Source organism: Protobothrops mucrosquamatus, unplaced genomic scaffold (genome assembly GCF_001527695.2).
Source record: "Protobothrops mucrosquamatus isolate PMUCROS unplaced genomic scaffold, P.Mucros_1.0 scaffold4671, whole genome shotgun sequence".
NCBI classification, from domain to species: Eukaryota; Metazoa; Chordata; class Lepidosauria; order Squamata; family Viperidae; genus Protobothrops; species Protobothrops mucrosquamatus.
Window position 1 is genome coordinate 17,989 of NW_015390568.1, and position 12,449 is coordinate 30,437.

Here is a 12,449-nt window from a genome sequence, read left to right on the forward strand (position 1 = left end):
CCATTTCGGACAAATGGCTGTCCAGTCTCTTCTTAAAAACTTCCAGTGTTGGAGCATTCACCACTTCTGGAGGCAGGTTGTTCCACTGGTTAATTGTTCTAACTGTCAGGAAGTTTCTCCTTAGTTCTAGGTTGCTTCTCTCCTTGATTAGTTTCCATCCGTTGCTTCTTGTCCTGCCTTCAGGCGCTTTGGAAAATAGGTTGACTCCCTCTTCTTTGTGGCAGCCCCTGAGATATTGGAACACTGCTATCATGTCCCCCCTCGTCCTTCTCTTCATTAAACTAGACATACCCAATTCCAGTAACCGTTCCTTATATGCTTTAGCCTCCAGTCCCCTAATCATCTTTGTTGCTCTTCTCTGTACTCTTTCTAGAGCAGTGTTTCTCAACCTTGACCATTTTAAGGCATGTGGACTTCAACTCCCAGAATTCCACAGCCAGCAATGCTGGCTGTGGAATTCTGGGAGTTGAAGTCCACATGCCTTAAAATGGTCAAGGTTGAGAAACACTGTTCTAGAGTCTCAACATCTTTTTTACATCGCGGTGACCAATGTGGCTGTGTTCCTGCCTCAGATAGCTCAAAATAAGCAGCATCAGATTTTTTCTGATGAAGAGTAGTTACTCCTGACTACCTTTAAGCAGCTCTTTTTTCTTGATTGGCTTTCTATGTATTTGCTAAAGGCAAACACGATATGTTTATTTGCTCTTTGGGTTAGGGCAGGTACCCAAGATTTAAGAGAAGGTGTGGACTATTTTGTCCTAGAGCTCAAATAACAAGCATTGCCAACTGTTCCTTTTCAAAGATTGAATAAGATAGCAGAGAGGACAAGTAATTGTAAAAGTCTTTGTAATCATTTGTCAAAGAAACATATTCTAGACTCTTCCTGTTTTTTTATATTTTTTTCTTTACTGTCTTTCACGAATGAACATTTTATTTAACTCCACGTCGAATGTGTTTTCCTCCTATGATAAAAAGTATAAATTGCAATATTTTTAGTTTTATCATGGTCATTATTGAAATAATAATATAAATATGATATTACCTCAAATATCTACATGAAAGAATATTTTTGTTTGTAATCCATACATATTAATTTTTGGTATAAAGGCTGGAGAGCAACTTTTGATTATATCTATTCATATTCATAAGGATAACATAGCTCTGTAATTTTACTAAATTGGTAATATAGCATCAGGAAATTGAAGTTTAATTAGTAATTACCATGGATGTAGCATAGAAGCTCAGAATACTGGAGAAAGAATTGCAGTCTCCAGAGAAAATAATTAGGAATAGAATCTTAAGAAAAAATTGCTTCTGGTTTGAAATTTGTTATTGCTGCCAACTTGTTCTTCCTTTCCAAAAGATCACCTTTCACTTTCAAAAGGATATTCCATATCCTCTGCCACCAAAACTGCTTAATAAACTTCTCTGTATTGGAAAATAAATATTCTGCAGTTTCAGACATGGCAGACAGTACCACAAATAGTAAAGTTTTGAATGAGGTTTGTGTATGTGTATATTGCTCTATAAATTTAATAACTTTGCATGGATAATGAAGTCAGTCACTTGTTCTTTGCAAAGCTGAGTCTATCTGGAAATATATATTTAGTGATGTAAATGTTTACATGGTATTTGTAACTTTAAATATAATCTTTCTAGATGGAAGCAGAAGAAGACGGCTCTAAAAAGATAATGGGAATTGAATTTCAGAAGCTTCCTGCCAATTACCATAATGAATCCTACACAGATACAAAAGTTGGAAATAAAACTATACATAGACATCAAGAAATTGATAAGGTGAAATGTTTTTATTTATGCATTTGTATATGTATTTCATATAGTCTTCACTGTTTTTCTTTAACTTAGTGTTCACCAGATGCATTGGTAGTATAAATTTCAGAAAGCACCCATCTGTAGTTTTTTAAAGATACGTTTGGTTTAAGAAGTTGCAGAGTTTGGAGTCTTATTTTATTATATACTTTGAAGCACCTTTTTGGCTTCAAATCTAAACTATTGCATAACTCTAATAAAATTTTGTGGTTTGGCCCTCCAGTTTCTGGTGAGATCTCTAGAAGCTCTTTTAAAGCAACTGTGGGCAACATTTTTTAATTGACTGCGTACTTCTTACTTGCTGGCATGGCTCCAAAAGCTGTATAAGAGAAAGGTTTAATAACGGTAGTGGTGGGGATATTGGGGGCATTTTGACAAATTCTAAGGATAAAAGTGAAATGTTTTTCCTCAGAGGCCTAATGTACTGATTCCTGCTTTATTTTCCCCCCCCCAAAATAGCAGAAAGTTGCACAGCTAAACCTTGGCCATTTTTCCTCTAGAAATATAGATTAGAGATATTTCACAGATTCTGCAGGCTGCTCTAAAAAAGCCTCTCCAGTTGAAACAGACCACCGCCTATAAGGGTTGACCAGCATTAAGCAGCACATCTATTAACCCCTTTTTAACATCATTAAAAAAAGTAAAAAACAGTCTTGGATTGCCACAGATCCCTCTCTAGTAAAATCGGTTTCATGACAGATTAGTCTTCTTCTTTTTTTTGCAAATAGTGGTTATGTTTGTAACTTCATTAAAATGTAATTCCTTCAGATTTTTTATATATAATACTTCGTCTAGAGATACTGCATGGTGTTCTGTGAAAGACTAAGGTCAAATCCCATTTCTCTGCTCCAAACTCAAATTCCACCAGTTTCATGACACAATTCCAAAGTGTCTGATTCATAATAATTATAAAGTGATAGTTCTGTTCATAGAGCTAAATAAAAAAAAAACAGCACTGGAACATTATTTAAAATCATTGCTTTGCTGTGTACTTGTTTTACTCTCTTAGGTAACGGATAATAAAACTGGATCTACTAGCTACTCTGAGACTATTATTACATCAATACAAGAAGGCAGAAAGAGAAATCATGTAAGTAATTCTTTTTTTTTGAAAAACAACATATCAATAAATTTCTTGAGTAAAAGTTGTCAATATGGCATAACTAAACATAGGATTGTTTGAGTCCATTATAATATACATTATTTATATTTATAGGCTACTCTGGTGACTGTAATTTGTCAGTGGTTGTAAGATAGGCCAGTGATGGCGAACCTTTTAGAGACCGAGTGCCCAAACTGCAACCCAAAACCCACTTATGCATCGTCAGGTGCCGGGTGGGTGTGGCCCATTGGCTGGGTGTGGCCAATTGGGGGTGTGGCCCATTGGGTGGGCATGGCTGCGAGGGTAATGGCAGACTGGGTGGGATTAAAAAGTTCAATCAATCAATTCCAACTTTGCAAGATCTTTTTTTTCCCCACGAGAAGTTGAAATTGATTGATTGAACTTTTTTTTTTGCACAGGGTGGCGGAGGCCTAAAGTGAAAAGGTTTTATAAAATCCAGCTGAAGGCCTAGGACTGGGGCGACGGCGCACGTGCCCACAGAGAGGGCTCTGAGTGCCGCCTCTGGCACCCGTGCCATAGGTTCGCCACCACTGAGATAGGCCATTTGTCCAGGCATACTGTCATGCATTTTAAAGTAATTATCACTAAATTCTCTAAATTATTGGGATGTTTGGTCTTGCAAATGGAAGATACCTGGAGGGAAAATTGCAATATAATTAATATTGATTTTAGCTTGCTTGTGGCTTTGATAATGTAATTTCCGATTGTATGGATATGAAATATTTAGTGCAAACAGTATTGCTTAAGGCAATATGGAATAATATAAAAACTTAATGCAAGACACAGACGTGATCAGAAATTAGGTTTGTACTCCTTGCTTCTGATTACAAAATAACCAGTAAGCTTTCCTCTGGGTTCCGTGATAAGCAGAGAAAATGTTGTAGAATAATCACCCATCCTTAAATCTATAACTTGTGTAACTTTCATTCACATGTTTTTATATAGATTTAATCATGCTATTTTTTAATTTGGAATTCTCTTGAATTTATTTGCTTTCGGTGTCAATTAGTAGATAACTGTTCAGATAACTATCTTTGAGATGTTTGAGAAAACTTGTGTTGTATCTTATGTTTCTGCATATACTGATAAAATTGGTGAATCGGACATCTGCCACCTTTTTATCATTTTCAAGAATAGACTTTTTAGGGCCTATTAAAAATTAAGCGTATTTAATTACATGTGAGAAGATCAGTCACCAGAAAAGTTATTAGAAATGGTTTTGATGAAATAACTTGAGAGTCTTCTCCCCAAGAAGCTAAATTATATGTACCTTAGGCTTTAATTTACTTGAGAGATGCTATTTTTTCTTAAAATAATTTAAAATAGGAAAATTGTACTAGATTTTATGAGAATTATTTTTTCAGTCTAATCTGCCTTTCTTGGGGAGATTCATCTTTAACTCAGGCCCATCTTTCTTTCAAATAAATAGGTAAATATCCACCAATAAATCATTAGGAGTGTAGTGGTATGTGAATTCCTGGGAACTATTAACTTATGTATGGTATTAAAACTGATGGAAAAAGCACTAAAGTTTCCATGCATTTATTGCTTACTGCTTACCTCAAATTTGATTTCAAATCTGCAGGTATAAACAATTTTGAAAACTGCAGCTGCTGTAGTCCAGAAAAAATAATGCTATCACACTAAAATGTTTTATTACTTGCTGTTTTCACTTTAACAAGAAGCCAAGTCTGCTGTAATATACTGTCAAAATAATTAACAAATCAGTGTTGAAACAAAAGCAATAGAAACTAAAAGCAGCAAATTAAAACCATACATTCATGTATTTTTTAGAAAGATGCATGTTTGGTTGAATGTAATTAAGATGGATAGCACATGGAGGAGAAATAAAAAAACAGAGTTCTTGCCATGGGAAAAATAATTACAGCTGATTGTACCATCCTTTGACTGTTGCTAGAGGATTTTAAATTGCACTCCCTTGAAGCATTGAAGATGTTACCTAGTCAGGTAATGAAATGTCTGCAAGAAAACAACCCAGTTCAGAGAGCACCACAGACTCCATTAGCCTCTGATTACTGTAAATGCGGTAATGAAAGTGATTCTGATATCATCATAGTGTAAGCCACAGTGATAGCACATTAGTAGCATGTGCATGTTACTGTTGTTGTGGAAGTGGCCCAGTTATATAATTTATTTTTAATATGTGACAGCAGTTCACAAGTCATGTCATTTCTCTGATGACATGATGCACATGTCATTGTCTGCCCACTAACTTTCATTACCAAACAGGAAACTTTTAAATTACTTTCAGTATGATAAAGGGTTAAATAACATTCTACTTGGTTCCTTTGTGTTTCTTTACCATATAATTACAAGTAGTTAGTTCTGTTATACATTTTTTATATAAACATAATCCATATTTCCTGAAATAGGCTTATTTCTTAGTTGTCATGTTTAGGATCATTTCTGCCCTACCTGGTTTGTAAGGATGTGTCTTAATTTTCCTTTAAATATTGTTTTCAATAAAAAAGGACGAGGGGGGACATGATAGCAGTGTTCCAATATCTCAGGGGCTGCCACAAAGAAGAGGGAGTCAAGCTATTCTCCAAGGCGCCTGAAGACAGGACGAGAAGCAATGGGTGGAAACTGATCAAGGAGAGAAGCAACCTAGAACTAAGGAGAAACTTCCTGACAGTTAGAACAATTAACCAATGGAACAACCTGCCTCCAGAAGCGGTGAATGCTCCAACACTGGAAGTTTTTAAGAAGAGACTGGACAGCCGTTTGTCTGAAATGGTGTAGGGTTCCTGCCTGGGCAGGGGGTTGGACTCGATGACCTCCAAGGTCCCTTCCAACTTTTTTTTTTATTATTATTATTATTATTATTATTATTATTATTATTATTATTATTATTATTATTATTATTATTATTATTATTATTATTATTATTATTATTATTATTATTATTATTTCTCAATATTATTTTCACCACATCACCATACCTCAATTTTTGTGTTGAGTTTAGGAATGTGATAATGAGGTTTTTAACAGAGGAAAGCATGTAAATCATAATAACAGGGTTGCATGGGTAATGCATGTGTAGAAAAAAAAAGCCTTTACATTTTAAAGTTAAAGGTTTCAGATCAGATGTTATAAATAGGCTCTGGTATCACATGGATTCCATTTTATATCTGTTGAAGGATACCTCTTGAGGGCCCCAAATTCTTGTTGATTACAGGATCTGCTATTAATTGCCTGCAGATACTGTCATCTTTGTTTCATAGAGCAGTTCAACAGAATGGATTTCTCTTCTCTGAGACAAAGTGATTCTGTTTATGATTCATTCTTGCGTACTGAGTGCTCTTTCCATGACTATTGTGTGCATATTGTGCATCTGAGCAGAAAGAACTGGTATGTTGATTTTTTTAAAAAATGTTTTTGAGTTAGACTGGACCAGATATTTAGGATTTTACGACAAACATCTCATCTACTAGATGAGAAGAGGGAGTCAAGCTGTTCTCCAAAGTACCTGAAGGCAGGACAAAAAGCAATGGATGGAAACTAATCAAAGAGAGAAGCAACCTAGAACTAAGGAGAAATTTCCTGACATCGAGAACAATAATCAGTGGAACAACCTGCCTCCAGAAGCAGTGAATGCTCCAACACTGGAAGTTTTTAAGAAGAGACTGGACAGCCATTTGTCTGAAATGGTATAGGGCTTCTATACCAGGGGGTTGGACTAGAAGACTTCCAAAGTCCCTTCCAACTCTATTACTATTATTATTGTTATTATTTACTATGACTCTTGTCTTACAAATTTTAGTGTTTGTAAGGAGGGTGTCCTTTCTACTGATCTAAGAAATAAGATGGAAACCTCTTTTTTGACACTTAACCTATACAGAAGGGAAGTTAGGGCCAAACAAAAACATGTATTCAGTTTAATGGTTGAGAGAAAAGAACTCTGGTCTTATTGGTCTTATTGGTTAAACAGTACTTTGTTAATAACTCCACATTTGGCTTTATTGTCACTAACTTAGCAAAGCTAATCAGACATAAGTTTTTGGTGTATCTTCACAGGAAAAAGTTTTTTATTCATTCTAAGGCACTCTCCACACCTGGATTCTGCGACATGCTGCTATAGATATAATCAGCATAATAAGCAACATGTTTATGCAGCCCAGCAGTTGAACAAAAAAGATAAAGTCATAAAATTTGGAAATATTCTTCATGATCTATATTTTAGAGAATGTAGCATTGCAAGGATCTAAAAAGTCAACTTCTTATTTTTAACCAGAAGATAAAACATTTGGGACAAGTCTTTTTTAAAAAAGTCATCATTTTCATTGCTTTCCTTTTCTGAAAGGGATAACTCACAACTGGATGACAACCACTAACATAATTGTGTCTCACTTGGGGAACTGCATTGGATTGAGCACAGTTGATAGAAGGAGACCAGGTTTTTTATTGGTTTCTAGATTGTGACTAGCATGTTTGTTTTGTCCATCCACCCATCCAGGTTGGATCAAGCCACGGTAACTGCACTTGTAATTTGATCAATACTGTGTTTCCCCAAAAGTAAGGCCTGGTCTTATTTTGCCTCCAAAAGAGGCATTAGGACTTATTTTCAGAGGGTGTCTTATAATTTTCATGATACCTGCCTCGCCTTGCGGCGGCGGCACCAACAGCCCCATCCAGCAGGAGCCCGCATGGCTGATGGCCCACTTCTGTGCGGCCGCTCGTGGCAGGAGGCCACGTGGCATATTGCATCACTGCTGCCACAACGAGGCGAGGGGGTGGTGCTGCCGCATGCACCCCACAGCCGCTTCCTTCAGCCCCCCCCCAGCCAGGTCATTCCTTGCCCGGTGACCTTCCCTTTCATTCCCCTCCCAAGCCAGACTGCCATGCTATGGAGGATGGGTGGGGTAGGCCCGGTCCCCCTCTGCCGTTTTGGAGCCAGGGGGGGAGTGATGGTGAAAGGCTATGTTGCTGCTATGCGCCACTGGAGGGGCTTTCTTCACGCTTCAACCAACAGATCACCTGCTCAGTGGCAGCTGCTGCCTCCTCCGCCAACTCTCCCGTGGCTTGTGCCGTGACTGGGTGGCACAAGCCTCCCCCGACATCTCCTTCCACCAGTCCTCCTTCGCCGCCATTGGAGAGAATGGAGAACGGGGAATGGAGCGGCTCTGCGCAGTGATGCAGACCAGAGAAGAGCACTTGCTTGCCGCCCTGCATCACCCCGCATCTTCCTTCTCCGTTCTGAAAATGGCAGACCCATTTCCTGCTGATTCTCTTCCTGAAAGCAAAAAATTTCAACACTAACCTGCTTTCCAGCTCTGGCGCGTTTCTCTCCTGCTGCAGGGAAACAGAGTTTGTGGGACTAAAAATAGTTCAGTCAGACCGTCCAACTTCTCGCAAGAATTTTTTTCCCGTGAGAAAAAACCCCTCCCCCTGGCTCTGAAACGGTGGAGGGGAACCGGGCCTACCCCACCCATCCTCCGTAGCATGGCAGTCCAGCTCGGGAGGGAAATGAAAGGGAAGGTCACTGAGCAAGGAATGGCCTGGCTGGGGGGGGGGGGCTGAAGGAAGCGGGTGTGGGGCTCATGGGACAGCTCTACCCCATCTGCCTCGCTTCATTGTGGCAGCAGCGTGATATGGCAGCGGCGTGATGTACTGCGCAGCCTCCTGCCCCATTGCGGTAGCAAGGTGGGATGGATGGGTGGGGTCCTAATTTTTGAAGAAGGGCTTATTTTTGGAGTAGGGCTTATATTAGGTCCACCCCCAAAAATCAGGGTAGGTCTTTTTTGGGGGGTGGAGCTTATTTTCGGGAAAACATGGTAGTAGTAAGTATACTGCCTCAGCAGGTGGCAACTGCTACCTGAGCTCAGATGATCTTAGAAGCTAAATAGGAATAGGCCGTGGTTAGCATTTGGGTGAAGGATGCCAAGAATTTTATTGGAGTTAACCAATTTGGGAAGTTGTAGAAACCTTTTAGAAGAAGGCTGTGATGAATCTTTTCTGTGGATGCTGCCTTCAGGAGATAAGCTTGATTTGAGGGTGTCTTTACTTTTGCTTCTTTTAGTGAACACATTTGACTTTTATCCATGTATGCAGTTCTTATGCTGTCTACACAGTTCGTAGATTTTTCCATGGAGACTTGCTGAAACCCTACCTTTCTTTAAAAGGTCTTGCAGCTAAAGTACTTTTGATTCTTACATGAAACACAGCATATTTCCATATTCAATCCATATTCCATATTCAAATATTCAAGATAGTGCCTTAAAAAAAATAAATCAGAGAAGGAAAGGCAGGGAAAAACACATTAAATATTTAGTCTTCAGATGGGCCAAGCAGAATGAGTGGAAAACTTAATAGCTATCAGCAGGAGACTTTTGGACAAGAAGGAGCTGCTGCAAAGAATTAAAACAGACGTGATTGCTTTTTTTCCTGTCAGAAGACAGCTACCTATTGAGACCGACAGCATGAATGCTGGCCATCGAACCAACATCAGGAATATAAATCAGACTTTTTGGGAGGAGGGCTTTTGGAAGTAACTACTACTTTGTGGAAGCGTGGCTAGGAAAGCCATAGATACTCAAACATGCCTAAATAAGGCTAATGGTATTAGGAGTAAAAGTTTAAAAGGAGAGCCAAACAGGGAAGCCACTCTTCAGTAGGGTAAAGCTTTGTTTTATCCAGAACTGTTGGACTTCAGTTCTGATATCACCTTGTCACAGGGATTGCTAAATGTAAACGTATTTGCACAGCCTTTCTTCGTTCATAATAAGGATGCAGGAAATGGGTGGAGAGGCTCACTCTTTGTTTAATAAAATCCAAGACAGCTTGGGTCTGGCTAATCCATTATTTCTTGGTTTGTCTTCAGGGTTCAGTCTTCAGTTTATGCAACTATAAATCAATAACTATGAATCAATAACTTTGATCGCTCAGTGAAATTCTTGGTCAAATTTAAATTATGAGGCAAAAATTGTTTCACTTTTTTGGTATATCTTGGAAGTTTAATCACTAAATCAGTATTAGGGAAAATTTTCTTCAGTACAGTAAGTTACTGTGGAGTGTATTTGCTATGTGCATATAGTTCTTAACTTTTGAGCCTTGAGTTTCGGTCTAAGTTGTTGCAATAGTAAAGTTGAGGCACCATGTGATTGGACTTGTTATGTGAATCACATGGCCATTAAGCAAATCAATTTTCTGAATGGGCAGTTTTTGCATTGCAAATCATAGCGTCATGGTTCCGACAGACAGAGACAAATAAAGCAGAACTCCGGCTTGCAAGTTCCTCAAAGAACATGTTTATTGATACAAAGTATCGGCATGTCAAAAACGAAACCAAGTCTGAATACACAGTAACAATCCCCAATACAAAGTTAAGAAATCCTACCCTAAAGCTATGCATGCTACTGCGTTCCCCAATACAACTTCTTGGTGGGCTTTTCACAAAATGCCCAGCCTGCAGTTCTGGGAGCAGCCGATGACCTTGGTTCCCATGGGAAAAAATCTGTTTAGTTTAGCGAAGCACCTGGTAAACCCCCCTCCCTCCGTGCTGTGTCAACCGAAAATGAGTAGGAAATGGCTGCAGCCACGCTCATTTTTAAAGTTGATACATAGTTATGTAACTACAGGTCACTGTAAATGTCAGTCAGTTGCCTAGTGCCTCCCTATCACATGACTGCAGGTGAGGGGCAGCTGTAGTTGTAACTTTGAGGATGGGTTGTAAGTAGCTTTTTAAAAGTTTGTTTAAAAGTTGTTAGACTGTCTGCATTTTTTTATTTATTTGATGTATGTATTGAAAAAAGTGTACCAAAGTGTTAGACTCTTTTGTGTTATTGGAATGTTTGATTTTATATGATTAAATAAATTAGTCCAATACAATGTTAGGCAATCAGTCAGAGAGAGCCATATATACACAGACCAGTTTTTCTTGTTTTCATGTTGGAAGAAATGTGCACTTTCTTTGTATTTGGTCTGTAGTCTGGGGCATGTAATTTGGAGAAAACTCATCAAAGAGATAGTCTAAAGCACTTTTGAAACATTAGGATCAGATGGGCTGAATAGAAACACTGTCTATAATTCATTTTGGGGCATCAGGATTGTTTTATTACTCTTGTTATGTAATGCAGTATTGAGACACTGCTATCCTAGGTGCCTTTGGAGCAAAAATGCATCTTTGGTCGCATGTAGTTTTACTGAATAACCACACTTTTCTTTTACTGAAGATTTGTTATTCTTTTTCTCAGGAGTGCATAATAGATGAAGACTGTGAAATTGGAAAATACTGTGCATTCTCTGATTTGATGTACAACTGTCACATTTGCAAACCTCAACACGCAGTGAGCATTTCATCTTTATCCACTTTTTTCTATCTATAAGTTGATAAGTTAGGGTTAAATTTTAGAAGATTGAATATCAGGCTACGTTTGTTGCATTATGCCTACGCATAATGTCTCACCTGAAGGTTCCAGGACCTGACAATTTTGTGCATAAACAAGACAGTTTCTAAAGTTGGAAAAGCATGGATAAAATGGTTTCTGAATACTTGCACTTTATTACCCAATTCTGTAAAATGTAAAATATGTTTTAGATAAAGATCACGTGAAGTATTAATATCACTTTACAATGCCTTGGTAAGGCCACACTTGGAATACTGCATCCAGTTTTGGTCACCACGATGTAAAAAAGATGGTGAGACTCTAGAAAGAGTACAGAGAAGAACAATAAAGATGATTAGGGGACTGGAGGCTAAAACATATAAGGAACGGTTGCTGGAACTGGGTATATCTAGTTTAATGAAGAGAAGGACGATGGGGGGACATGATAGCAGTGTTCCAATATCTCAGGGGCTGCCACAAAAAAGAGGGAGTCAAGCTATTCTCCAAAGCACCTGAAGGCAGGACCAGAAGCAACGGATGGAAACTAACCAAGGAGAGAAGCAACCTAGAACTAAGGAGAAACTTCCTGACAGTTAGAACAATTAATCAGTGGAACAACCTGCCTCCAGAAGCTGTGAATGCTCCAACACTGGAAGTTTTAAAGAAGAGACTGGACAGCCATTTCTCTGAAATGGTATAGGGTTTCCTGCCTGAGCAGGGGGTTGGACTAGATGACCTCCAAGGTCCTTTCCTATTATTATTATTATTATTATTATTATTATTAATTATTATTATTATTATTATCATCATCATCATCGTCGTTATTCTTGTTTGCTTGAAATTCTTCAAAAATAACTTGCTTTCCATTTTGCACAGGTGTCTTGTACTATAGTGAATGTTTAAATCAGTTTAGCAATTAAAATAGCATATTACATTAATTCATTGGAGTATACTTTGGGTATTATTTTAGGAACATTTTTTCTCTTTTCCACAAACAGACTGTCAGATGACGGTTTGAATATTTTGCCTCTGTATCACTGCACTAACATTGTAGTGTCACTGCAAATTTCATCATGTTCTCTTCTAAAACAATAAAAATACAGGCACTTTAAAAATCTCCAGACTTATTTGAGATTTGACATGCATTGCTG

General features: G+C 38.1%; 1 protein-coding gene across 1 annotated transcript in view; it reads left to right on the top strand.

The window, feature by feature from the left end:
- Positions 1 to 12,449, top strand: part of LOC107299207 (dickkopf-related protein 3-like) — a 26,543-nt gene that overhangs the window by 2,278 nt on the left and 11,816 nt on the right. The window contains exons 2-4 of the mRNA XM_015828572.2: positions 1,660 to 1,797; positions 2,840 to 2,920; positions 11,167 to 11,259. Of these exons, the coding sequence (XP_015684058.2) occupies positions 1,660 to 1,797; positions 2,840 to 2,920; positions 11,167 to 11,259 (312 nt within the window). The remainder of the gene's footprint in view (positions 1 to 1,659; positions 1,798 to 2,839; positions 2,921 to 11,166; positions 11,260 to 12,449) is intronic.